This window comes from Panthera onca, chromosome D1 (assembly GCF_046562875.1).
Source record: "Panthera onca isolate mPanOnc1 chromosome D1, mPanOnc1 haplotype 2, whole genome shotgun sequence".
Lineage (NCBI taxonomy): Eukaryota > Metazoa > Chordata > Mammalia > Carnivora > Felidae > Panthera > Panthera onca.
Window position 1 is genome coordinate 99,314,196 of NC_138348.1, and position 27,127 is coordinate 99,341,322.

Below are 27,127 nucleotides of genomic sequence, written 5' to 3' on the forward strand. Positions count from 1 at the left end.
TGCTCTGAGCCTGACCTCCTGTGCCGGCAGAAGTCTCTTCAGTCGGACTTGGGTACTGCAGATGTAGCGCAGTTCAGTGCTTGGCTTCCCCTCGGTGCGCCTCATCTTGGGTAAGCAATTGCTTCGTATTTCTTAAGCAGGGATTCACACTTTGCTGTCTCAGGAGAAGGCTTTAATTTGATGGCCACGTTTGCAGGGCTCTCCACCTCTGTAGGAAGAGATGGGTATAAGGTAGCCTGGTGGGTGCACTTTTCCTTTCCGTGGGGTAGAGTTGCTTCTGTTAAGATCCTCAGAGAGAAGAGGGGTAAGGTTTGCCCTTAATGCAAGAGTAGGTGATGATGATGATGATGATGATGATGATGAAGAACAAGACTTTCATTTATAATTTGCCTGTGGTTTTAGGTAGAGCAGTGACTAGCTGCCCTTGAACTCATGGCGGGACTTGTCCCTCACTGTTTCTCTTCCCCCAATCCTAGACAGACCAATATTTAACCTTAAGAAGTCAGAAACTTAAACCTCTCAAGAGAGCTAGGCTATACTGTCCTTACCAATCACGTCCTTTGCAAAGCTCTGATCTCATGAAGGCCTGATGTAGGGTCCTTTAGGTGTAACCTGGTCTGAGGAGGGAGCGGGAGTAATGACTTCCAAAGTCCCCTTCAGGTAGAGGGTTGACCAGTGATGTCAAGACTGTCTTACAAGGAGCCATGTGACCTCCCGGCCCAATGTAGGATAAACGGTCTCGGAAGGAAAACTGAGGATGCATTTCAAGAACTTCATGCCTCAGAGGGGTTACGTGGGTAACTATACCTCAAAACAATGAGAGCCCAGAGGTGCACAGCCAGGGGTGAATCGAGGGGACTTAGCATCGCGAGGTGAGCGGGGTAGGTAAGGGAAGCCTGTGCAGGTGTCTATTTGCTCAGTGGTTGGTTGTCCTTACGGGGGGCAAGCACTGGCACTCAGAGGCAGCACCTCTCCCTTATCTTGTTTTGTGATATTGTAACATTAGGGGGTCATTTTCACATCCTGTGTGGTTGTCTCATTGTCACGAGTCCCTTTTCTGAAGAGGTTTTTCTATCACAATCGTGCCAAGGGTAACCCTTCCTCTGCGCTGTTAACAATGGGAGAGGTGATCCCAATGGTTACAACCTGCCCCCCCCCCCCACTCCCACACCGGGAGTGATAGAAGATATTTGCCAGGAGTTATATTGTGAAAGCTCCGTGAGCTCAGGTCAAAACGTTTGGCCAACACATGAGATTTCTGACCATGCAGAATTATCTTAAGAGCATCTGCTGAGGAGATGTCAGGATCTGAAGAAGCGAGGTAAAAGTTGAGAATTTAAACGGAATCCTATTATCAAGGTGCTTAAGGTGCATCTGATGCTTTGGTTGGATTTCTAAAGACCAAGATTCATTTTATGCGTGTATTATATATCTGTATATATAAGATTCTGATCTTCGTTGTTCAGATAGTAGAGCTTATAGTCTTGGGAGGTGAGCGTGGAGAGCAAGACTTTAATCAAACAAGCCCACAAATAAATAGATAATTAGAAATTATGACAAATGCCCCAAAGGAAAGATAAATAGTCTTATTAAAGCATGTGGCTTGCCGGGGGCTAGGTGGGGGCACCTGGGCGGCTCAGTTGGTTAGGGCGTCTGATTCTTGGTTTCGGCTCAGGTCACGGTCTGATGGTTCGTGGGTTCGAGCCCCACAGTGGGCTCTGAGCTGACAGGGCGGAGCCTGCTTGGGATTCTGCCTCCCTCTCTCTCTACCCCTCCCCTGCTCTCTCTCTCTCTCTCTCTCTCTCAATAACTAAACAAATACATAAATATTAAAACAACAATAACAACAAAACAAAGCATGTGGCTGGGCATCTGACCTGGTAAGTGTGGCTCAGGAGAGATTTCCCTGAGGAAGCCACGCTGACTTGACATCTGAAAGCTGAACAGGAGTTCACTGGATGAAGTGGGCGGGAAAAGCACTCAGTTGGGGGAGCAGATTCATCTTGTTTGGATACATGAAGTTCCGAGAAGTTTTGCTCTAAAACATGGAATACTTTCAGAAACACGAGGGGCAGTACAGGGCAGTGAGGGGACAGGTTCTGATCCAAAATGCCTGGGTTTGAATCCTGGCTCTGCCGCTTGCTATGAGTTATCGGGCAAGTCACTTCACCAATCTGTGCCTTAGCGTCCCAGTCTTGGAGACCTCATAGGGTTGTTGCAAAGGTTACATGGGTCAACGTGTAGAGCGTTCAGGCGGTACCTGGCATGTAACCCTCTCGGAATTATTGCATATGTAACTACTGATTTCTGGCGTGGTCCTATATTAACTAGGGGGGAGAAAAGGTCCGATCTTTTAATGGTAAGGAGGAGGCCCAGGAGACTGAGTGATTTCCCAGAGATCAAAGAATTAGTTAATGGAAGGTCTGACCCAGGAAGATAATTTTTTAGGAATTCAAATCCGTGCTTTTTCCACGAACTCATTGCTTTTCATTCACAGGGAGTTCTACCGGTGCATATGAGTACTTAGAACCAAAAATGATATCTCGTATTCTTTTTTAAAAAAATATAATTTATCGTCAAATTGGCTAACGTACAGTGTGTAAAGTGTGCTCTTGGTTTCAGGGGTAGATTCCGTGGTTCATCGCTTACGCACAACACCCAGTGCTCATCCCAACAAGCGCCCTCCTCAACGCCCATCACCCATTTTCCCCTCTCCCCCACCCCCCATCCACCCTCAGATTGTTCTCTGTATTTAAAAGTCTCTTATGGTTTGCCTCTCTCCCTCTCTGTTTGTAACTATTTTTTTCCCCCTTCCCTTCCCCCGTGGTCTTCTGTTAAGTTTCTCAAGATCTACATATGAGTGAAAAAATATTGATCTCTTGTATTCATCAGATTATTTGCACGTTTCCTAAGATTTGTTTGAAAACGGTTGGGTGTGGCTCTGAGTGACTAGAGTTTGGTGACGGGGTTCAGAGTCTCTTTGGGATCACCTGTGTCCTCAGGATAGAATGGCCCGAGTTGTAGGGAATGTAGGGAATGGTTTCAACGTGGTGGTCATTTGGGCAGCTATTTGCACTCACCCAGCACATGCCAGGCACTTTAGTGGTGTTGCAGCACAGGCCTGGGACACTCGTAAACAGGAACATATGGTCCTTCTTGAGAATCTAGACTTGGTGCGGTTTGGTGTTAGACCTGTAAATCAACTGTTCCTCCTCCAAGCAGAGGGCGCACTGCTCTGGGGGAATGTACAAGAATAGTTTGCCGGACAGAGGAGGGAACACAACCAACTCCCTGAAGAGGAATTCAGCCGGAACGTTCAGGGATCTCAGATATCCCAGATATGATGAATTACAATGACGCATGCTCGCAAGGAAGCTCTTTTTCATGGATGTGTGGGGTGGGATGGGTGTCGTGGAGCCAGAAGACAGCTGTTGCTATCTTGAGAGAGATCTGTGTTTTTATCAGAGGTGTTTGGGGGAAACTTAGTATGACTCTTGGTATATCTGAGTCAGTGTAATTATTATCTACATTGTGATGGGGTTCAAAAATTGAAACTTAAAAGAGTTTCCAGTTCATTCTGATTCATCACTTGCCATTCTTATAAATGTAGACGCTCAGAACCCAAATCTCTCTCGGCGCTACAAATTGTTTCCTATCTGATTTTTAGGTTATGAGAAACAGGATCTTATGTGGTAATGATTTCTACTTTTCGAAGCACTGTTATCTACATCATCCTGTTTGATCCTTGCATTATTGTCCTCATGTTATAGGCAAGGAAACTGAGGTTCCGCAAGGTCAACTGACTTCTCTGCATAAGTGGGACCTAGGGTAGGACCTCCTTGGACAGTTTGACCCTGATTTTCCAGATGGAGGATTTTGTTGTTTAGAACGCAGGTAAGGAATCTCTTAGGTAATCGTTGTGTACAAGTTAAAATGGCCACAACATGTGGACTTCCCACCAGCGCTGGGTGGGGTACTGTGATGGAATTACACAAAGACAGCTTTCCTCCTAGCAGGTTCTAGGTAGAGTTCTTTTAATGGCGGGATGTTCCGGGGGCAGGGATCGTGGCCGAGCCCAGACATAGCGGTTGGTGGGAACCCAAAACGGGTTAGATTGTAACTCCCTGAAGTTGGTGTTCTGTTTCATTAAGAAAATTGTGGGGCATGGTGAAAAACAACGAATCCTTTCCCAGAGCTGGTAGACGCAGCGAAATTAATACCACAGAGATAATATAGATGCTTAAAAAGTACTTTTTTGCCCATGTGCAGTCCAAGTCTCATTCTATCCCTGCTGCCTTGCTTAAAAAGGTGGGGGGTGGGGGGGAGGGGAGGGCAAAAAAAAAAAAAAAAGCTCACCATGTCTATTTTATGCGGCTCCTTTCTGCCACAGAATGCGGTGAGTGCCTTTCAACTGGGTTGAAAATTTTCTCATTTGTGTAGCTCCTTTCCCACATGTCCTGAACATTCTCTATATGTTTAAAAGTAATAATTTTAATTTAGTTGGAGAGATAGGCAAAAATCTCACACCGAGTCAGCTGTCATCTTTTGTTTATGTGACATCCTTAGGTTGTAGAATGGCCAGGGTTGTCATCTCAAGGACATCCTGAAATTATTTGCTTTTTTCCTCTTGAAAAGCAATTTTCATCGAATCTTCTCGTACAGCCAATCTAAAGCGGCCCCCAAGTGACTCTCCAAACACTGCTTTGTTTTGTTTCATGACAGCACTTTCTAGCATCTGCTATTTTCTTGTTCATTCACTTGCTTCTTTTTTTCCCCCCTCCATTCCCCCCCCCCCCCCCCCCCAACTCGCAAACTGCAGGCGAGTGGCACCTTGTCCTTGTTCGGGGCTGTAGCCCAGTGCCTCAGGCACAGATTGGCCCACAGAGGCACTCACTGTGGTTCGTTAAGTTAACAAACTTCTCTTGATGCTATTTTCTGATCTTTTTTTTCTTTTATCTGAAGGTTGGAAAATTGGAGAGCAGCATGTGTTGCCCACTGAAACTCCTCCTGATGCCAGTGTTACTGGGTAAGTAGAAACCAAGGAACCAAGGAGGGCGTTTGATTTCCTGTAAGTCTCGTGCGTTTTCGAAAGCCGGCTTTATAGATTTTCATTTCCCTTTGGTTTGCTGAAAACGGAAACCCCAACCTGGAACATCATGGTTTTGCTGAAGCAGCTGTTTTAGAAGCTAGGTAGCAAACTCTTTCTTGGAAAGCTGAATCTTCCTCTGTTTCTATTAGAAACAGAAGGCCTTCGGGTCCTTGATTGTGTGTTCTAGGACCTTCCGACGTGGTACGAAGAACATTTCTGGCATTCCTGCGCTTTAAATCGTGACCTTAAAAACACAGCTAGTCTCAGATCAGGAAATGAAATTACCGAAGAGAGTCCCAGAATCCCTGTACTCTGCTGTTGCTGTAGCTACACCAGCCTTCTTGTGGTTCCTCAAATGCACTGAGCTCTTTCACAATTTGGGGTAGTTTCTTTTGCCAGGACTTTCTCTCCCCGCCTTACCCTAACGAGCCTGCCTAAAGCTTCCTTATCCTTCAGGTTTCTCCTTAAGCTTCCTTCCTTCTGGAAACCTCCTCTGAACCATGCCACACACCCCCTCCCCCTGCCCCCCAGCCCCCAACCCCGGCCCCGGCCCCTGGCCCTCAGGTTGGGTTGGAGTCTCCTGTTCATGTAACTTCTGTGCTCTGGGCTGCTTCTTGTGTATAGTTCGTGTCTTCTTTCTAAGTTGTCCGTCCTTTCTCCCTGCCTTTTCTTTTTTTTTTTTTTAAAGCTTATTTTTATTATTTTGAGGGGGGAGGGGCGGAGAGAGAGAGGGAGACAGAATCCCAAGCAGGCTGTGCACTGACCGCACATAGCCCCTTGCAGGACTCGAACTCACAAACCGTGAGATCATGACTTGAGCCCAAACCAGGAGTCGGATGCTTAACCGACTGAGCCACGCGGGCATCCTTCTCCCTGCCTTTTCTCTTTATCCCATGGGGATAGCTCTGTAGGAAGAATGAATGACTAAGGTGCTTTGCTCTCATAGTCTCTTATTTTTCCTCTTTATTATTAGTTTTTTAGCTGTGCATGGTAACCTAAACACTGACTCAGCAACGTGCACATAAGAACTGCCTTTGCTCTAATTCCAGGAAACAGAGAATGTGCACCAATATGCAGACAGACACACACACACACACACACACACACACACACACACACACACGAAAATGGTATGTATTTAAGAGAAGCTTTTAGAACCATGCAGGCTGGTCATGTTCTGAGGCTCTTTAGACATTTCCTCAGAGGCACAGGAGGCAGCCTGCAGATTTCTGCCCTTCCAGCCAGAGACTTAACAATTCAGCCCCGTAGGCGGTGGCATCAGGGCATTTTGTATTTCTTTGCAGAGAGCTTTTTCCTCTGTAGAAAGTCTCATTTTCTCCATCCGTTGTTCTACAAAGGTTACCCGTCAGGTGTCAGTTTCTTGTCGCTTTGGCGGCTGCCTCTGCTTTCTAGCTAACCTTCACTTAATACTACATAGGGCGCTCTTAATATTAAATGAAATTAGCTTAATATTAAACTAATTAAATTAAATTAAAGGTATAAGAACACCTTTAAGCGCATGTGAAGTTGCTCAGTTCTTCCTTACAGGAAAATTCCAAATCGGCTTTGGAGATGATTTTGATGTCTTTCCAAACACTTTCCCTCCAAAGGGTGTAGGGTTCATGTTTTCTTTTCCGTCTTCCCTACTGTGCGCGCCTGCTGTTGGGCAGGAAGTTAACCCTCTTCTCTCAGGGCAACAGCTTGCATGAAAAGACTGGCACATTTTCTGTTTATTCCCATACGTGTTCACTTGGCTCTTCCTCGATAGAAACTGGCCAGCACCTAGAGGGGTCTTGCTCAATGTTGTCTCTCCACACAGGGCACATCTTGTGCAAATGGAAAGAGCCGTGTAATGGTTTCCTCTTTTAATGAAAAGAGAGGTGATTTGAGCGATATATAGATAGCGGAGTGGTGCCTGTGCATAAACACCTGGGATCTGAAAAGCCGGGGCTGACGGCAAAGCTGGGGTGGGAAGCGGGGGTGGAGACAGACACAAAAAAAAAGCGAAGGGGAGAACCGTGCTCGTGCTGGTCTAATTACAAGGACCTGCACTGACAGCCAGAATCAGCCAGCAAAGTCAGAGAGAAGCTTTTGTAAGGGAACTAAAGAAAAGGAAAAGAGGAGGGAAGCAAAGAATACCTGTGAGTTGGCTTTTTAGATAGGGAACCCATGGGAAACTAGGAGCAGGAGACATGTCATTTCCTGTTTGTGGGTGTCTAAATGCATGACCCGGAAGGAGAACGTCAGGGCTTCCCTGAAAGGGAACTCAGAGAGGGGCACCTGGGTGGCTCAGTCGGTTAAAGCATCTGACTCTTGATTTCTGCTTAGGTCATGATCTCATGGTTCGGGAGATCGAGCCCCACGTTGGGCTCTGCGCTGGGCGTGAAGCCCGCTTGGGATTCTCTCTCCCTCTCTCTCTGCCCCTTCCCTGCTCTCTCTCTCTCTCTCAAAATAAATAAATAAACTTAAAAAATAGAAGGAAAGAAAGGAGCTGGGAGAAAGGAATTCCAGAAACAGGGAAGGGACCAGCTAGGAGAACAGGATCAATTTGCATTTTTGCAATATGAAGATTGCAGAACCCCTCCAACTTGAGGCATGTGCATAACTAGAAGGTATTTCTCTTACCCTTGGGAGTGTCCTGCTGGTTTGAGTGAGGGGCCTCTGAGTACTTTGTCTGTGTTGGGTCATCTGGGGAGGGAAGACGTATAGTACTTAGTGATTAATACTGATTTTTGTGGTTGAGGGTATTTGTCTAAATGATGTCTCCTCTTGCCTTTGGCTTCTATAGATTATTCCCTGGGCCTGAATGACTTGATTGTTTCCTCCCTTGAGCTAACGGTCCATGTGGGTGATTCAGCCCTGATGGGGTGTGTTTTCCAGAGCACAGAAGAGAAACGTGTGACCAAGGTAGACTGGATGTTCTCATCGGGAGAGCACGCCAAGGTAACAAGGAGGAAATACAACTCTGTGGTAGAAACCCCTGGCCAATGGTGTGAGGACAGCATGGGGAGAGGGAGAATCAGGTCATCAGGTGCCATGAGGTGGTGTCGCCAGAGTTTGGGTTCTGAAGCTTGTCAGAACTGAGCCTCTTCCTTGCTCGGCCCTTTGGCCGTGCGACCCACTGGGCCAGTAACTCCACTTGACTGACCTTCAGCTTCCTCATCTGTGACGATGAAAGTCATTATCATAATGGTAATGCTTACCTTTTGGGTCCTTGAGAAGCAATAGAGACGTGCCCATGAAGTTCTTTTTGTTTCTTTTCTCGATGTTTGCCCTTTGTAGAGTAGTTTAGGTGGTTGGGAGGGCTGACAAGGGTGAGAGCATTGGTCTAGACAGAAGAGGCATAAGAACGATGTCACAATAATCTTTTTTGGCGGGGAGAGGACCAGATCCTTTCGGCATTCCATGCCCCATTCATGTGCCGGGGAATCGTCTCTTTCTCCTTCATGGCCGCTTCAGGTGTTGGGATTAGAAGGTGAAGCATGGCCGAGAGGGGGTCTTTCATGGGCGCTCTTTGGAGTGGGGAATAGTGTATACAGCCCGTCAGAGATTCTGTAGAGATGCCTGTATCTCAGGATCATTTGTGAAATCTATCCTAAGTAACGTGTTACTAACGGTAAGGTCCCGAAGTGTACAAACGAAATACTCTTTATGTAGCTCATAGCATGTTATTCCTTTAATACTTTTCTCACTCAAATTTTTGTTAGTATTTTGTATTATGAGAGGGATAGGCCCATGGTGTACGTAGAAATAAGAATTTCCCAGGGCTCCCCTTCCCAGCCTGCAAGCCAGTCCGTGATGATGACTCCGTCTCAAGCTGTATGATATGCTGCCTGGAAGAGGGCAGAAGGGGGGGTGGGGAGTGATGGCCAACATGCCAGGGACCGGCACCACTACCGGTCTGGGGGATTGCCTCAAGGCTTTGAATGCCCTTGAATCCAGGGGCCATAGCGGAAAACGGGGTGGAGATGAGAGAAGGTGTTCAAAAGTTGTGAGTTTGAGTCCCCAGAGTGACCTTCAGAGTGGATGTTACATTTTACCTCAGACTGTAAGAAATGGATATGTGTGGGCCATAGTCCGCCATTTGTGCGTGAAATAAGGCACAGGGCCTTGCTCAAGTTACAGTGTTACCCGGCACCAAGTACTTTTTAATCATAAGGACAAGGATGATGACAGGTACGATGGCGATGGTGATGATGCCGTTGCCTCCACAGAACGGGGTCTTTTGCATCCAGACTCCTAGGTCTGGTGCCCGTGACTTTAGATGTGCCCCCCAATGTTGTGTTGCCCTCCAGGATGATTACGTGCTATACTATTACGCCAACCTCAGCGTGCCTGTGGGGCGCTTCCAGAACCGTGTGCGCTTGGTGGGAGACATCTCACGCAGCGATGGTTCTCTCCTGCTCCAAAATGTGGAAGAGGCCGACCAGGGAACCTACACTTGTGAAATCCGGCTTGAAATGGAGAGCCTGGTGTTCAAGAAAGCGGTGGTGTTGCACGTTCTACCAGAAGAAACCAAAGGTATGCGAATGCTTTTACCTAGAGAAGGGCAAAGGGGCAAGAGATCTGATGTGCGAAGAGGGCAGGGAACCGACTTTGTTGAACAAATGCCAGCCTTTGGTCTAGACACTTACCACAGAGTGAATCTGCGATAGTTGGTGTGCTTTTTTTTTTTTCTTTTTAATTTTTTTTTACTGTTTATTTAATTTTGAGAGAGAGACAGAGGCAGACTGCACGTGGGGGAGGGGCAGAGAGAGAGAGGGAGAGACGGAATCGGAAGCAGGCTTCAGGCTGCTGAGCTGTCAGCACAGAACCCGACGTGGGGGTTCGAACCCACGAACGGTGAGATCACGACCTGAGCCGCAGTCGGACGCTTAACCGACTGAGCCACCCAGGCATCCCGGTAATTGGTGTTCTTTAAAGAAAAATCTTGACAGTGGTAATTTTATTATCACCTTAAATGTGTCCCATCATCATGAAAATGCCGTGGAGGAAATATTGGTCTTTTCATTTTACACATGAATTAACTTGAGGCTTAGAGAGGCTTAGATGTGACTTGTCTAAGGACGCATGTTTATTAAATGGCGCACCTAGTACTTAAGCCCTGGAGCCTCTGACATCAAAGTCCCTATTCCTTTTACTCTGTCCTGGTGGTACTTCCCGTCCGTTATCCTCAGTGACGCCATGTCCATATTTAGTAGGTTCCTCTGGTAAGCGTTCTAGGGGACAGAAAAGAAATGAGAGGATCTCGGTATCGTCTTTGGACTTCATCTTCCCATTTGTAAATGGAGGGTGTGGCTTCAGTAGACTGGTGGTGTTCAAACTGTGCTGTGTAGAACCCTGAAGGTCCAAGGAACCTGGTAGGCTGCGCAAAGGGTGAGAGCAGGGCAGGGGTTAATAGAGGATCCGGTCTAATAGGACCTCAGGCCTCCAACTGCAACCAAAGTCCTTTCTCTTTCTCCGGTTTTATTCATTGGGCTGCCAGAGAAGATTTTGTTTGAAGAAAGAATTCTGCTGCCTTAAAAAAAAACCTTGAAAACCCTAGAATTAGATATATTCTTTCAAAGTGTTGAGGGACGAGTCTACGGTCTCGGGAGAGCTTGCTAGAATCTGGACCTCCTCTCCTCCCCCAGCTGGTTTGGCCCGCTGTGCGCGCCTCTTTGGTGATGCCCATCACGCCTGCCCAGATGTGTCTTCTCTGTTCACCTGGGTCTGTATTCTTTGTCCTCTGACCAGCCTTGGACCCCCTGCCTGGCGCAGAGTAGGCCATCGATAAACATTTGTCGAACGAGGGGCGCCTGGGTGGCTCAGTCGGTTGAGCATCCGACTTCGTCTCAGATCGTGAGCTCATGGTTTGTGGGTTCCAGCCCCACATCAGGGTCTGTGCTGATAGCTCAGAGTCTGGAGGCTGCTTCCGTTTCGGTGCCTCCTTCTCTCTCTCTCTGCCCCTCCCCCATTCATGCTCTGTCTCTCTCTGTATCTCAAAAATAAATAAATGTTTTAAAAAAATTAAAACAAACAGACATTTGTCGAATGAATGAAATTCTGGAATTAGCACCCTTCACTTGGAATCCTGTTTCTAAAGCTGGAGCTGTAAAAGGGATTGTAGAAGGTGGCCTCTGACCTCCCTCCTAAACTTTTCTACTTTTTTTCCTTTTCTTTTTTGTTTTAAAGTTTATTTATTTTGAGAGAGAGGAGGGGGAGAGAGTACGCCAGGCTAACAGCACAGAGCCTGTTAGATGAGGGGCTCGATCTCATGAACCATGAGATCATGACCTGAGCTGAAATCAAGAGTCAGTCGCTTAACTGACTGAGCCACCCAGGCGCCCCGCCCCCCTACTTTCTTTCAGTTGACGTTTTTCTTTTGATTTCAAAGCTGTAGTTCTCCAGAAAGGAAATGAATCAGCTATTTCCCCAAGGATCATCTTTGGGCTACTCCTTTCTGCTTTGTCCTCTGATGCCATGCCCAAATGCTTGTCCATACAAATACAGCCTATAAAATAGGAGCCTTTTCCCTCTTTGAAGAGACGCATAAGGCCATGAAGTAAAAGGAGCCAATTTCAGAATTGGAAAATCCATGGACACAGGCTAGAACAATTTTAGGGTTTGTCAGATATTTCCCCCGTAGCCAGTGGAGCAACCTGTATTTATTTTTCCCTTGTGTCCAGAAAGGGAGTAGAGCCAACTCCTAAAAATCTGCCTGCTGGCCACTGGAAAGTTGTCCAGCTTGCTTGGTGGAGGTTGTCTTCCCCCATGTGAAGTCATCTATACTTTGCTCTACAGAGTTTACTCCTCAGTTTATAACTTTTCTATGCTCCTGCTACCATTTAGAATTTTTTCCATGATCCTACTCCTTCAATTCCTTTTTCCTCATAGGTTTTATTTTAAATATCACAGACAGTATTCTTGCAAACAAAAATAGTATTAACTTCCTGTACTTTTGCTCTAGAACCAGCCATCCTTCCACTTACGTGAGGGGGCCCGGTACAGTGAGTGAGAGCTTTTGTGCGTTTCTTCACTTAGGTCTGGGGTGTGTGCTTGCTCAGCCTTTTATGGGCCGTGTGCCTTTGGGCGCTTTCCACCTTCTTCCTCTGAAAATGGGCAAATGATAGTGCGTATCTCAAAATATTGTAATGACTGGCTGATATGTTACATACACCGTGTCTGGCACATGCCTGGTGCAATGAAAGGTGCAGAATGGGTCAGTTATATTTACTGCATTTTAAAAATAGAGCTCAGTTGGTGAAGCGTCCAACTTCGGCTCGGGTCATGATCTCACGGGGTGAGTTGGAGCTCCACATCAGGCTCCTCGTGAGAGTGCGGAGCCTGCTTGGGATTCTGTCTGTCTGTCTGTCTCTCTCTCTCTCCACACCCCCCCCTTCTCTCTGCCTCCCCCTCCCCACTCACTTGCCATCTCTCTCTCTCTCTCTCTCTCAGAATAAATAAATAAACTTAAAAAATAGAGTTCAGCTCTTAATGTGCTGTTGGATTTAGGGGGACCTTCCCTCCCTATCTGTCTTCTTTGGAGTGAATTTTTGTTACTTTCAAAATGACTCCCTCCATAGAGTTTCAAGTTCAGAATATTTTCTTTTGCTTTCCTCCTATTGTGCATCTCCCCTGCTGGGCAGGAAGTTCATGTTCTCCCAGAGCAAGAATTTGGATGAAAAGGTCGGCTTATGCCTCGCGTTTGCTCCTTCATGAGCATTGCTCAATGCTCTTTTGAAGGAATTCTGTCCAGTTAAGCCCTAGGCTTGTGTCTCCCCAAACACCATCCTGCCTTTTCATTTCTTAACTGACTTTGGGGTTGATTTGTGTAGCGTATTCTTGAAAAATCAGAATCATTTTGCTAGTTTTTTTTTTTCAGAGGCCTCTCGAAATGATTTACGCAGTAAACACATGATGGGGTCAGTTGCGCGTACAAAAAAGCAGAAAGAAGAGTCTAGGAGTTGGGAAGCCAGAAGCAAGGGAATCTGTTGGGGGAGTGGGGGCAGGGATTAAAACAGAAAGACAAGCCAAGAGAAAAGCTGTCTATTGTCTTGGCCTAATTAGCAAGCGGTCCTGTGACCTGTACCATAGCCAGAGCTGTCTTAAGCCAGTCCTAAGACAACCTGTAAAAAGAAGGAAAGAAATTGAAGAAAGTCACCCGTGATTCAGTTTTTCAGCTCAAAGAGCCAGTGGGTTATGTATAAGCATGAGAATTATATAACTTTCCACTTCCTGTTTATGTTCGGCAGATGTGGGCTTCTAAGCTGGTGATCGGAAAGAGGGGGGCTTCGAAAAAAGAAGAAAGAAAGAGGGGGCTTCAAGATTGTCTGTCCTTTCTTTAGTATAAACCTGAAGTTGAGTTGGGACTGGAGAGAAATTCTGGAAAAGGGGAAGGAGCAGGGAATTAAAGGGAATCAGAATGTGTTTACCGTAGATTGAAGACCCCTCAGAGTTGACGTGTGTGGGTAGCCACGGGTATTCTCTCAACTGCGGGGTGTCAGGTGAGTGAGACGCCTCTGAGTGCTTTGTCCACACGGGATCAGCTGGCTCATCTGCGGAGTGAATGTGTGCGGTTTTGGGGGTGGCATTGATTTTATGGCTGAGGATCTTTGGCTAAACATGATCTCTTCTGGAAGTTCTTTGACTTCTGTAGATTATACCTTGGGTTTGACTTGAGTTACCGTTTTATCCCCAGAGCTCATGGCCCATGTGGGTGATTCGACTCAGCTGGGCTGTGTTCTCCAGAGCACAGGAGAGAAACGCATGACCAAGGTAGACTGGACGTTCTCATCAGGAGAGCATGCCGAGGTAAAGGAGAAGGAACCACTGCTGTGCTGTCGAAGCCCCTGGCGGATGGCGTCAGGACGGTGTGGGGGCAGGGGGAATCGGGGCAGCGGGTGCCGTGTGGTGGCGTTGCAGGGCTTGGGCTTTGGAGCTTGTCAGAACTGGGCCTCAGCTCAGCCACTTGGCTGTGGGCAACTTTAGCTTCCTGGTGGGAAAAATGGCTCTGATGCAGATGAGGAAGAGGAGAAGGATGATATTCTTGCTGCTGCTGCTGCCTGCTCAGCTTTTAGGGCCGTGGGGACACATGTATTAGATCGTCCGTGCAAAGCATCTGTACGTGACTTGGCCACTGCCTTTTAGTTTCCTTCCTCTTTTCCCTTCTCTTTGTAGAGTCCATGGGAGAATGAGGGGGGTTGACTTTGGTGGCCTTGTCTCTAAGCTCTGGGCTGGGCATAAGAATCGTTGCATTCTTATTTTTATTTCGGTTATTTTTATAAGTTTTCTTCTGTGCCCCGCCGCCCCACTTCTGGGATGGAGGGAATTTTCTTTGTCTTTATGGGTGCTTCAGGCGTTGGCATTAGTAGGTCCTGGGGGCCAACGCGCAGACTCGTTCATGGGAACTTGCGTGCAAGCAACGGGAGTTCACGAGACCATAGGCGTCATTTGTGCCTGCTGATGTACATGTGGGGCAAGGTGCACTGCGGGGGATATCCCAGGTCGGTTACTGTTAATCAAAATTAAGGTGCAAAGTTTATAAAAGATCTATCTTTTCTAAACTAAGACATATTCCCAGCCACCTCTGTTAAAAAGTCGTTTGTACTCACTCGATTCCTGTATGCCGTCTGAGTGGGCCTGGAAGTGTGGCATCACGGTGGCATATGGGGAATTACATGTGGCCCCAGGTTCACCTCTGGGAGCTTGTCGTGCGTTTAGACGTCAACTGCTAAGTGAGTCACAGCAGAAAATATGTTGAGAATGAGCCTTTTGAGCTGTGAATTCAAAACACAGAGAGGTTTCGCATCCATGTTTGTACCCGTATACCCATTTCCTTTTCTTAAAAGCCTTAAAAAATGTTTTAAGTTTATTTATTTGAGAGAGACAGAGACAGGGTGAGTGGGGGAGGGGTAGAGAGAGGAAAGAGAGAGAGAGAGAGAGAGAGAGAGAGAGAGAGAGAGAGAATCCTAAGCAGGCTCCTTTAACAGGTATTTACTTACTCATTTAACAGGTATTTTAAGCACCTATGTAGCAAACACTCACAGCTCCTGCCCTGATGGGAGACTTACGATCAAGATCAAGGGAGATATGCAGTAAAATACTGAGGAAACAAATACATGCTATGTCAGATATTAGAGCTATGAAGAACAAGAAGGCAGACGTTTGTGGTTCTTACTGTATATAGGTGGTCAGAGAGCCCTCACTGAACAGATGACATTTGAGCAGAGATTTGAAGTGAGGGAGTGAACCATGTGTATTTTGAGAGGGAGGGATGCCCCAGGCGTAGGGAGCAGAAAGTACAAAGGCCCTGAGGCCAGTACTCAAGGAGAGCAAAGAGGCCGGTGTGGCTGGAATGAAGTGGTGAAGTGACCCAAAGAGGTAAAGTGAAGAAAAAGTGTAAGATGAAATCAGAGAGGAAAATGGAGCGGGGCGGATCATGGAGGGCCTTGTACTTTTAGCAGAAATGGGAGGGGGCATTGGAGGGTTTTGAGTAGAGGGATAACATGATTTAACTTCTATTTCCTTTTTTTTTTTTTAACATTTATTATTGAGAGACAGAGAGAGACAGAGCATGAGCAGGGGAGGGGCTGAGAGACGGGGATACACGGAATCCGAAGCAGGCTCCAGGCTCCGAGCTGTCAGCACAGAGCCCGTCGCGGGGCTCGAACTCACAAACCGCGAGATCATGACCTGAGCCGAAGTTGGACGCTCAACCGACGGAGCCACCCAGGCGCCCCTTTTAAAAATTTTTTTAACGTTCATTCATTTTTTGAGAGACAGAGTGTGAATGGGGGAGGGGCAGAGAGAGAGGGAGACACAGAATCTGAAGCAGGTCCAGGCTCTGAACTGACGGCACAGAGCCTGACATGGGGCTCGAACCCACAAACCACGAGATCATGACCTGAGCCGAAATTGGACGCTTAGCCAACTGAGCTACCCCGGCGCCCCTTAACTTCTATTTCTAAGGGCTCATCTGCTGAGAATAGACCAGTTTGGAGAAAGCGGGGAGACAAGTAAGGAAGCTTATTGCAGGAATTGAGGTGAGAGATGCGGTGGCCTGGGTCAGAATGGTAACCATGGAGGAGGTGAGAAATGGCCAGATTTGGGATATATCTTCAAGGCAGAGGTGACAGGATTTGCTGAGGGATTTTCCATGTGAGTTTAAGAAAGCGAGGAGTTTAGTAGGATGACTTCAAGATTTTTGGCCGGAGCATCTGGAAGAAGGCATTGCCACTTACCAAAGTGGGATGGACTGGAAGGGGCTGGTTTGGGGGAAGAATTTGGAATTTAGTCTTAGACGTGTTTCCAGGGTCTGTCGGAAGTCCGACTGGGAGTACCGTAAGAAGTCAGGGCGCCCTTGTGCTTCTTTTTACGGGAAGGGAAGGCCTCTTGTGCCACTTTCCTCATCCTTTTCTGCCCAGGGGACAGGCGTTCACGGTTCGGTGGTGTCCTTCACAGTGACACAGGCTGTGCCCCTGTGTGTGCGCATGGCCTCATGTTGTCTGATATTTCACTGCCCACACACGCAGGGCCCTGCACGTCCTGAGAGCCCCCCACTCAACCTTGCCCATGCCCCGACCCCCTTGGTCTTTGCAAACTCATACTTTGCCTTTCCCTTCTAGGAGGAGGTTATGTTACGTTATCACTCCAAACTCAGGGTACCTGTGGGGAGCCCCCAGAACCGGGGCCGTTTCCAGAACCGTGTAACCCTGGTGGGGGACACCTCCCGCAATGATGCGTCTATCATGCTCCAAGGAGTACGGGAGTCTGACAGAGGAAGCTACACCTGCAGTATCCACCTGGGGAACCTGACCTTCAAGAAAACCACCGTGCTGCACGTGATCCTGAAAGAGCCCCGAAGTATCTGACGTTCGGCTGGGGAGGGATGGGGGGCCTCGTAGCAGGTGGGCATGGCCGGGACTAGGGTGAGGCCAGAGAGGCATTCAGGGTGCAGAATTTCAGGGGGCGTCTGTCTCTTACAAGCACTTGTGCCCTGGACTTCAGTGGCCTTGACAGTGGCATTTGGAGCCCTAGGCACCTTGCTTGCCTCGCTCCAGTTCTGGCCCTGAGGATGTATGAGGTCAAGGGAGCTGGTATTTGGTGAACACACGCCTTCTGCCAGAACTCACTCGTTGCCGGTGTGATAGGCTGATGGAAAGGTACAGGAGCTCAGAGGTGGATTGGAGTTGGTGTCCGAAGTCACTTTTTACTTGGGTGCTGTATGCTCCGTAGTGGGAGCATGCTCCCTGAGCTGGGGAGAGACAGCACCGAACGGAGAGAAAACGGGAAGAGACCGGAGCCCCAAACAGAGGCGTTTTCTGTATTCTGGCCAACCCTGTGCATTAAAGCCAGTGGTATGTGGGAGAATAAAGACTCGATTGTGTGGACGGAGAGGGTGATCGGTGAGGGGTTAAAGTTAAACCAGAGCACAGGTAACAGTCAGGACGTGGCCTGTGGACTTTGCCTTTCGCTAGAGGGGAAGCAGGACAAATGGCTTTCTTCACCTCCTCACGAACATGAAGTCGTGTTTTCCACTTCACGGAGGAAATACACGCCATTAGTGGGGGCTCGCTCAACCTCCAAGGCCTCCCCGCCCGCAGGCCTACCTCCATCTGCCCCCCTCCTTACCTCCATCCTGCCCCCCAAGGCTCCCTTCCGCCCCGGGCTGATCCGAACCTCTGTGCTCAGGTGACATGTTCTCCCCCTCGGGAACCTCGTGCTTTCTACTGGCTTCTGCTCCTCGGCCTATAAATACGCTCAGCTCTTCCTCTTACCTTCTGTCCTCGTCTACTTTAGCTCGCCCCTGTATCTTTTTTTCTCTCTTAAAGCAGACACAACTCACATACCGTACAGCTCACCCATTTAAAGCATGCAACTCAGGGGTTCCAGAAAATTCAGAGTTGTGCGACCATCACTGCAATCAGTCGTGCCTTTCTTTCTTGACTTAGCCAAGTAGCTTGCTCAGAGGCTGAGTGTGGTGTCTCCTCTGTCACCTCCACTGAATTCCTGAGTGCACTGCAACCTGTCTTCTGCTCCTGCCTCTACTTACCTCACATCACTAATGATACTCTAATCACCCGTCCTCAGCCGCCTTTACCCGAGTAGGATTGGACGCTGCATCCTCTCTATGTTCAGTAAATATTATGTTGGGTTCCCTTCTTCTCTTCTTCCCTCCTTGCCTCCTCTCTCCTTCCCTCCCTTCTCCATCCCTTCCTACCTCTCTCCCTCCTCCCTTCCTTCCTTTCCTTCCTTCCTTCCTTCCTTCCTTTCCTTCCTTCCTCTCCTCCTCCCTCCTCTCTTCCTCCCTCCCTCCCTCCATCCCTTCCTTCCTCCTCCCCTCTCTTCCTTCTCTCCTTCCTTCTCTCTCCCTCCTCCCTTCCTTCTTCCCTTCCTTCCTCCCTTCCTTCCTTCCTCCCTCCCTCCTCCCTTCTGTCCTTTCCCCCCTTCCTCCCTCCCTCCTCCCTTCCTTCCTCCCTCCCTCTGTCCCTCTCTTCCTTCTTCCCTCCCTCCCTTCCTCCCTCCCTCCCTCCCTTCCTCCCTCCCTCCCTTCCTTCCTTCCTCTCTTCCTCCCTCCCTTCCTTCCTCTCTTCCTCTCTTTCTTCTTTCCTTCCTTCCTACCTCTCCCTCTTCCCCTCCTTTCCTTCTTTCCTCCTCCCCTCCTTCCCTTCCTTTCTTCCTTCCTCCCTTCCTCCCTCCCTCCGTCTCTTCCTTCTCTCCTTCCTTCCTACCTCTCCCTCCTCCCCTCCTTTCCTCCCTCCTCCCCTCCTTCCCTTCCCTTCCCTTCCCTTCCCTTCCCTTCCCTTCCCTTCCCTTCCCTTCCCTTCCCTTCCCTTCCCTTTCCTTCCTTCCTTCCTTCCTTCCTTCCTTCCTTCCTTCCTTCCTTCCAAATTCTAGCCAGATATTCCACAAATTCTTCAAACGCAACATATCCAAACCTGCCCCTGCACACGTCTCCACAGCTCATCTCCAGCTTATCTCCTCCACCTGCGTTAACGCCGTCACCATCTACACGGTTACCTAGCCGGATGCCTGGGAGTTGTGCCTGATTCTTCCCTTTCCCATGACCTCCAATCTAACAGGTCAACAGGTCCTGTCATGTCTGCTACTGATTTTGGGTCTGCCTTCTCTCCAGTCCCATGCTAGGCTCTGGCTGTCTTCCCCTCTGGCTTGGCCTGCAGGCCCCCAACATGTATCTGCTCTCATCCTCGGCCCCCGCTCTCATCCTTCCTGCGGCTCTCTGTGCCATCCTGTCAATCACAGATCCCCACATTCTGTCCAGTGCTTGTAATCTTTCAGTGGTTTCTCCACTGTCTACAGAAACAAAAACCAGACTCCTGGCTGGGATAGTCAAGGCCCTTCATGACTGGGGACTCTGTTATCTATCCAGCCTAATTCTCCACCATACCCACGAATGCGACCTTGAACCAGACCCCCAGAACAATTTCTACTTTCTGAATGTACCATCCTGCCGGGCCTCCAGACTTTGCACACACTGTGCTCCACCACCCTTCCCCATATTGTCTGCCCAGCAAACTTGATGTTTCCTCAAGAGTTTTAAACTTGAAAACTTTTGGGGCGCCTGGGTGGCTCAGTCGGTTAAGCGTCCAACTTCAGCTCAGGTCACGATCTCGCAGTCCGTGGGTTCGAGCCCCGCGTCGGGCTCTGGGCTGATGGCTCAGAGCCTGGAGCCTGGTTCCGATTCTGTGTCTCCCTCTCTCTCTGCCCCTCCCCCATTCATGCTCTGTCTCTCTCTGTCTCAAAAATAAATAAACATTAAAAAAAATTTAAAAAAAAAAAAAAATAAAAAAATAAAAAGGGGCGCCTGGGTGGCTCAGTCGGTTAAGCGGCCGACTTCCGCTCAGGTCAGAATCTCGCAGTCCGTGAGTTCAAGCCCTGTGTCGGGCTCTGTGCTGACAGCTTAGAGCCTGGAGCCTGTTTCAGATTCTGTGTCTCCCTCTCTCTCTGACCCTCCCCCGTTCATGCTCTGTCTCTCTCTGTCTCAAAAATAAACAAATGTTAAACTTGAAAACTTTTGCTGAGGAATTCTCATCTGACACCCCGTAGAAGTGGGTACCCTTTCTCCTCTGTGCCCCTCTGTGCCCCATGTGGACTTCCGTCATAGCACCTAGAGCAGGCTGTGGTTCTCTGTCGATGTGTTTGTCCCTCTTCTTGAGATTAGGGACCACGTGTTGTCTCTGTAGCTTCCGTGCCTAGTGATATCTGGCACTCAGGAGGTGTTTACGTATGTATTTAGAGGGACGTGAGGAAATGAATGAGGGGTGCCATGTGGGTAAGAGTGCCCCTGAAGGCCTTACTTGGCATTCTGACTATGAGGCTGGGTGTTGTAGCATCTATCCTTTTGAAAGCAACCACTTTCTCATAGAAAGATCTACAGCCTCTGAAGCATCTGTTATTTTATTTTAAGATAGAATTGTTAATGTAAAAGGAAACTCTGCTGTAGGTAAGGTGCTATTCTCTTCTCCCACCCACCTTGATCTATACTGTAGGGGTGAGCAAGGGAGCCAGACTTGGCTCTCCATCTAATGGGGACCGCTGGAGTCCCAGGGTTTCCACATGGGGTGGAGTCTGGCTTTCTCCCCCAGCTTCCTGACTTGGCTGTTGCTCCTTGGTATAGAACTTGTGGGACTCTCAGCTCTTTTCCCGAAACACTAAGACCCTCTAATTGCTTTTCTCCTTTCCCAAGCATTGGTGACCCCAGCAGCCCTCAAACCTGAGATCCTGGGTGGTAATCAGCTGGTGATCATTGTGGGGATTGTCTGTGGCACTATCCTGCTGCTTCCCGTTCTGATATTGATCGTGAAGAACACCCACAGGAATACGAGGTACAGGGCTGGGTTGGGACGCTGGTGGTACCTCTAACCCGAAGTGGGAGAGTGACAGCACCCTGACCGTGCCATTTTCCCAGAAGGGGGTTACTTTAAAATAGAATCATTTGTGGTTGTCAAATTAGATGTCATCTAGGTAGGGACCCCCACCCCCTGCTCACCGTGCTCCAGAAAGCCCTTGCACGTCCGCACACCCTCTTCATTCGCTTTGGTATTTCACAAAGATTGCCAGCTCTTTTGTAACTGGTGGCCTAAGGAGAGCATTATTAAGAGTATAAACCTTTTGCGAGAGCTATAATGGTGCCAGTCCGTGCCCGAGAGAAATGGTTTTTGGATTATCCGCAACATCCACTTCACCTAGAGGTGCAGATCTTGGTGCTCTGACCCAGCAGCAGTGTTTCATTGGCCATTGGCAGGCCCACGGCCCCCCACCCCGCATTTCCCCAAGTGTTGATGACGAAGTCTTGTGGCTGTCTTGTAGGAATGCTGCCCACGGGCAAAGGCCCCCATTCAGGCTAAGTAGTTCCAGCTTCTGAGTCTCTTTTCCCCGTAAAACACCCATTCCACGGAAGGTGCTGGCGTGCCTTCTGGCTTTGCACCTCCTCCCCCCGGGGCCTCGCTGACTCGGTTTGAACTTGGCTGGCCTCTCCAAGGGTCTTTACGCTGGGCATGAAAGTGGCACTGAGCCCAAAGTTAGACACCCATGTCAACTCACCTACCCACTCTGGGCCTCAGTTTCCCACCAAATGAAGTCAGTGCTTCCGTGTCTACTCGCTTATCCTAAAGAAATAAGCAGACGGCTATGCTGAGATTTGTGAACACGGTTGCTGTAGCACGGGTGATAATCGAACACTGAAAATCATCCTCAGTGACGGTCAGAAAGGTAATGATTCACCGCATAGGTGTTCCATTCAATGACATGGTGCACAATCCCGAATGGGACGACATGGAAAGATGTCCCAGAAGCCGTATTACAGAATGTATGATACGATCTCATTTTTATAAAAAAAGAAAATTACATACAATGAACATATCTTGTGTGAGTGCCCCTAGGCCCATATTGAGAAAGTTTGGGAGCATAATTCCCAAGTATTGGTAGTGCTGTTTGGGAGAAAAGAGAAGGTGGGTCCCCTGAGGGCGGGAGGTTTACTGGAACTTCAATTTCCAACTCTCTGTGTTTCTTTTGTTTTTTAAAATGTTTTATTTATTTATTTTGAGAGAGCGTGTGCATGTGCGGTGAAGAGAAGCAGAGAGAGAGAGAAAGAGAGAGAGAGAGAGAGAGAGAGAGAGAGAGAGAGAGAGAGAATCCCAAGCAGGCTTTGTGCTGTTAGCACAGAGCCTGACTCAGGGCTCAGACTCACGAACCCTGAGATCATGACCTGAGCCGAAATCAAGAGTCGGACGTTCAACCGACTGAGCCACCCAGGCACCCCTCTCTATGTTTCTTTATTATTTGAATTATTTTACAATGAGAACACACAGCTTTATACTCAGATAATATGCGAAAAATATTTCCTCCACTTAAAGACAAAAAAAAAATCCGGTTTCTTTTCTAGCTTCAACCCTGATTTTTATTATTATTATTATTATTATTATTATTATTATTATTATATATTTTTTTTAGCTCTTGCCTAGGCCAGAGCAGAAAAAAAGGAAGTGTATTCAGTGGCAGATGCAGAGGGCAGATGGTCAAGAGATCAAAGGCCGAGGGCTGGGAAGGGGCCAGGGCTGGCCGCTCAGGGAGTTTCTGGCGCCAATTCTGCTCTGCCTCCCCCCCCTGGATGGCCAGGAACCCTTTGAAACTGGGTGTCGCTGAGCTTCTGTCGCCCCCTGCTGGTCCAGCTACATCTCCCTAGTCCTCGGTTGTGATAAAATCTAATCCCGTGGCCCTCACTGTTAATTCACTTGAAAGTGTGTGAGCAGAAAGATGTTAGCTAGGTTAATAGGGAAGTCAACGCTGCTGTTCAGCCCAGACTATCTCCAGAATCCCTTCCTGCCCTTCATCAGAGAGATGCACTCCTCAGGTTTCGAGGTGGGCTGACTGGTGCTGGCGGTGGGCATCTAGAGAGAATAGTTCCTCCTCTGAGGTCCCCCTCTGCACAAAGCTCTGTGGGGTCTCCTGCAGGGACTCTTGAACATACAGTGCTGGCCGGTTAATTCCCCATGATTTTCATGCCTTGCAGCTCAGGAACGTCCACAACCCTGGTAAAAAGCCTGGAGAACGTACAGAAGCCTGATCCAGAGGTAAGGGAAGAACTCTACCGTTCTGCTGCTGGGCCCAGTGCGGGGCCGGGTGGATAAGGCTCTAGCATTTCAGGTGGTGCCATCAATTCCTCTGCGAACTATCTTCCTCAGTGTTATGTCTCAGCATGCCGGCCGGTGCTGGGCACGGAGCAGGGGCTCAGGAAATCTTCATTAAGCCAGCGAGCGAGAGCCCCTGCGGTGGGAGTGGGGTGGGGCTACAGGGCCTCCTGGTAGGGCTGGAGGAAGGAGCACTGGACTCAGAGCCATTTGTCCTGTTGTAAGGTCCAAATAACCCGATGATCTGCAAGAGCTTCTTCATCTGTGGCATCATGAGGGAGCCATGAGGGAGAATTGTGGTGAATTCAGGAGTCAACAGTTCAGATGAAATCATTCAGGGACCTCAAGTAGGAGGATCAAGAAGTTCTTCTTCCATATTAGTTTGTAATGGAGCTATAAGTAATTGCTATTAGAGACTGAGAAATGAATTCATTTCCTTGAACTTCCTTTCCTTTCCTTTCCTTTTTTCCTTCCTTCCTCCCTCCCTCGCTTCCTTCCCTCTTCCCCTTTTCTCCCTTCCTCCCTTCCTTCCTTCCCCCTCTCCCTCCCTCCCTTCTTCCTCCCTCCCTCCCTTCCTTCCCTCCCTTCCCCTTTTCTCCTTTCCCTCCCATCCCTTCCTCCCTTCCTTCCTTCCCCTTCTCCCTCCCTCCCTCCCTTCTTCCTCCCTTCCTTCCTCCCTTCCTTCCTTCCCCTTCTCCCTCCCTCCCTCCCTTCTTCCTCCCCCTTCTCCCTCCCTCCCTCCCTTCTTCCTTCCTTCCTTCCTTCCTTCCTTCCTTCCTTCCTTCCTTCCTTCCTTCCTTTAAAAACTCCTCTTTGAGTATTTACTTTTCCATCTTTCGGCCTGTTTGTGACCCAAGAGTAGGTTTTGTCGCAGCTGGGGCCTCAGAAGCCCAAGAATTTATCACTGGATGACATCGCCTCCCCAAATAGTGACAGGAATACTACCACCGACCTCACAGATGTGAGATTCAGGGAGGGCTGTTCCTGCCACATAAACCCTGTCAAAGAGATAACCGCAGTTAGCTGCTGATCAGTGCCATCGTGCCAAGCCTCTAATTAGAAGGAAATAAGCACAGGGTACAAGTAATCTGGCAAGATAAGGATTCCCTGCTGCTACCTAAATGGCCATCCAAAGATGTTTATCTTTTGAAGCAAAGAATGTGGTTAAAATAGTGCTCTTCCCCGACTAGCCAATTTTCTTAATTTGGGGGAAGACTGGGGACTGAATTGTCATTATTGACGATAATTTTCTAGCTCTCAATAACCCTCTGGTGTTGATGCCCTGTGAACAGTAGCAGATGGCCATTTTCTCTGGCATATAACATTTGCCGATTTTTGGGAACGTTTATCCCGTTTCTCCCCCCGTTCCCCCCTCTAGAAACATGTTTACTCCTCAATAACCACACGGGAGCTGATTGAGGAAGAAGAATCGAGTGGAAGGGCAGAGGCCACCTACATGACCATGGTGAGAGTGGTTCTGGGCCTGGCTGAGCCAGGTGACGGGGGTTGGAGAAGGAGCTGGCGAGGATATGGCAAACTCCTAGGCGGTGGGCGTGGCTGGGTCACCCAGGGAGGTGACTCTGCCGAGGGCTCCTGCCCTGTGATGCTTTCTAAGTAGTAGGGAAGTCTGAAAGGCTGAGGCCCTGCTGGGTAGAAGACCAATCTTGCCTTCGTACCCAATCTCGAGTAGTTAAGCGTCACTAGGGCCAACGGTGATGGATTTTAGTGGCGAGAAGAGGCACCTTTATCAGGCATGAGCAAAGTGCCCCTGCCTCATTGGAGGTTAAACACGACTAATGAGGAGGGTACCGTAGATCCTTGGACAAACGTTGTGTGGCAATCTTCCTTCCTATCCAAGAGTCCCTTCCAGTTCTTCCCTTTTTATTTTTTTATTTTTAAAAAGTCTTTAAAAGTGTATTTATTTTGGGAGAGAGAGAGAGAGAGAGAGAGAGAGAACCAGCGGGAGAGGGGTGGAGAGAAGGAGAGAGACTGAGGACTCTGCACCATCAGCCTGGGGCCCGATGTGAGGCTCGAACTCATGAACCGTGAGATCATGACCTGCGCCAAGATCAAAAGTCAGAGGCTTAACCGACTGTACCACCCAGGTGCCCCAATTCTTACATTTTTAAATTCTGTGACTTACGATGCGTGGACATAATCTGATCGCCAGGAGGGCTGCCTGCTGCATTCCATACAATAATAGGGAGTCGGATTCCTTCTTTCCCTTTCCTCCACTCCACAGGGAAGTACAGCATGTAGAAAAGCCAACTGGGGCGCAGTGAGTAGGAATAAGGACAGAAGGGGTGAGCTGGCGACGGGCACGGTACTATTTGTAGACTAATTATGGGCACCCCGGCCATGAAAGGAGTGGTGTTCTGCTGGGCCCAGAAAGGCTGGCCTCTTGCTCGCATTTGTTCCCGTCACAACGGCACTGAGGACACATGACTCCCAGATGATCGCGGCAGAGAAGGACCCTGCCAAGGAAGTGTGAGGTCAGGGACCTGGCCTGGTTCCACCAAGTGCAACAGTAGCTCCACTCCGAAGTTGCGTGTAGTCATGTTTACCCCTCTGGCCTTCTCCTGCTACTGCCCTGTGACGCTGCGGTCCCTGCCAGGCCTTGTCCGGCCTCTCACAGACCTGCTGATGACCTTTGCATGGTAGCTGCTGCTGAGTGCGTCCTCACCTGGGCGACACTATCTGCAGAAACTCTGTGAGGTCCACCTTCCCCGTGTTCAGTGTAGGTACTTGCATTGAAACTGGAAAACAGCACTTCTGTCCTCTTGAAACGGAACTGAATAAAGCAAGGGGGATGAGAGGCCAAAGCCACAAAACTCAAAGGCCTTTAGGAGCTGGTCAAGTTATTTCTAAAGACCGCGTGCCAAGTTCAGTAAGCGTCCGGACAGATTTTGGCCCGCAGGCCATTTGTTTGAGACCTCAGGTATAGAGGTGATACTCGATTAGGGAGCAGGGATAACAATAAACCTGCAATTTTGTTGTTGTTGTTGTTGTTGTTGTTGTTGAATTGATCGTATTTATTTCAGTGAAGGGGGCACCACGCCTGTGTCCCCCTCTCTGAGGCTGTATGGCATACTGATTGACGTCACAAGCTTTGAAGCTGGGCAGATGCGAGTCCAAATCCTGGCTCTGTGATTTAGAAGCTAGATGGTCCTGGGCAGGTAACTTAGCTTCTCTGAGCCTCAGTCTTCTCATCCTTAAAGTGAGAAGAAGAAGACTACCTCCCTCCCAGGTGGTGAGGATCTAAAGAGTCAGTGCTTGTGAAATTCAGAATTGGGCCAGATCGATGGAGAGAGCTCAATAAATGGCAACTATTACGATCAAAATACTTACAAATGTGCTCTGTTTCTTCCCTCCCTTCCCCTGCAGCACCCAGTTTGGCCTTCTCTGAGGTCAGCCCCAAATAACCCGCCTGAAGAAAAGTCAGCTGGGGGAATCCCCAAACCAGAGCAAGCCTTTTGAGAAGAAAGGAGAATTCCTTTTGTCCTTAGCAGTGGCACAGACTCTGTCCTCTGTGTGTCCCGAGTCACTGTCTGGTCATTCCGGACCCCTGCCCCCACCCCAGTTGGCTTCCTGCCTCATTGGTCAAAAGGCTGAAGAAGGAGGGTTCAGAACCTGGCAGAAAGACGGGACAGCTCGGGAGGAACGGGCTCCGATGGAGAGAAGCATGGCGGCGCTCCTTCCGGAGCGGGACACTGGCCCTGGGGACCCTGGCCGAGCCGCCGCAGTGGCCTCCTGCATTCCATCAGGTCCTCCCCTTGGATGTTGGTCTCCATGGATGGGTTACTGGGAAGAATCACAGAAGTCAAAACCAACCCAAGCGGTTCCTTTGGCAAATTACCCCTAAATAAACGTGGCTTGTGGAAATCATCCTGTTTATGCCCCGGCTGAG

The 27,127-nt window shown here is 48.8% G+C and overlaps 1 protein-coding gene across 2 annotated transcripts; it reads left to right on the top strand.

Moving 5' to 3' along the window:
• On the top strand, positions 1-27,105 carry JAML (junction adhesion molecule like). Of its 2 annotated transcripts, none has more exons than XM_078432801.2 (10): positions 1-110; positions 4,963-5,026; positions 7,878-8,032; positions 9,385-9,610; positions 13,770-13,882; positions 16,696-16,933; positions 20,778-20,916; positions 23,103-23,163; positions 24,599-24,685; positions 26,605-27,105. In XM_078432801.2, the coding sequence occupies exons 2-10, from the start codon at positions 4,984-4,986 to the stop codon at positions 26,695-26,697; spliced, it is 1,155 nt and encodes a 384-aa protein (XP_078288927.1). In that variant the 5' UTR covers positions 1-110; positions 4,963-4,983; the 3' UTR covers positions 26,698-27,105. The 2 variants fall into 2 exon arrangements, with proteins under 2 accessions (XP_078288927.1, XP_078288928.1); XM_078432802.2 differs by lacking the exon at positions 1-110 and adding an exon at positions 3,771-3,894.
• Positions 27,106-27,127: the final 22 nt, after the last annotated feature.

What these genes read in the sequence shown, in the direction of transcription:
- JAML (XM_078432801.2), top strand. Translation starts at nt 4,984, where the DNA reads ATGTGTTGCCCACTGAAACTCCTCCTGATGCCAGTGTTACTGG. An exon ending in CCTGATGCCAGTGTTACTGG is followed by an intron (nt 5,027 to 7,877) that starts GTAAGTAGAAAC and finishes TGGCTTCTATAG; the next exon opens with ATTATTCCCTGGGCCTGAAT. An exon ending in TACAGAAGCCTGATCCAGAG is followed by an intron (nt 23,164 to 24,598) that starts GTAAGGGAAGAA and finishes TCCCCCCTCTAG; the next exon opens with AAACATGTTTACTCCTCAAT.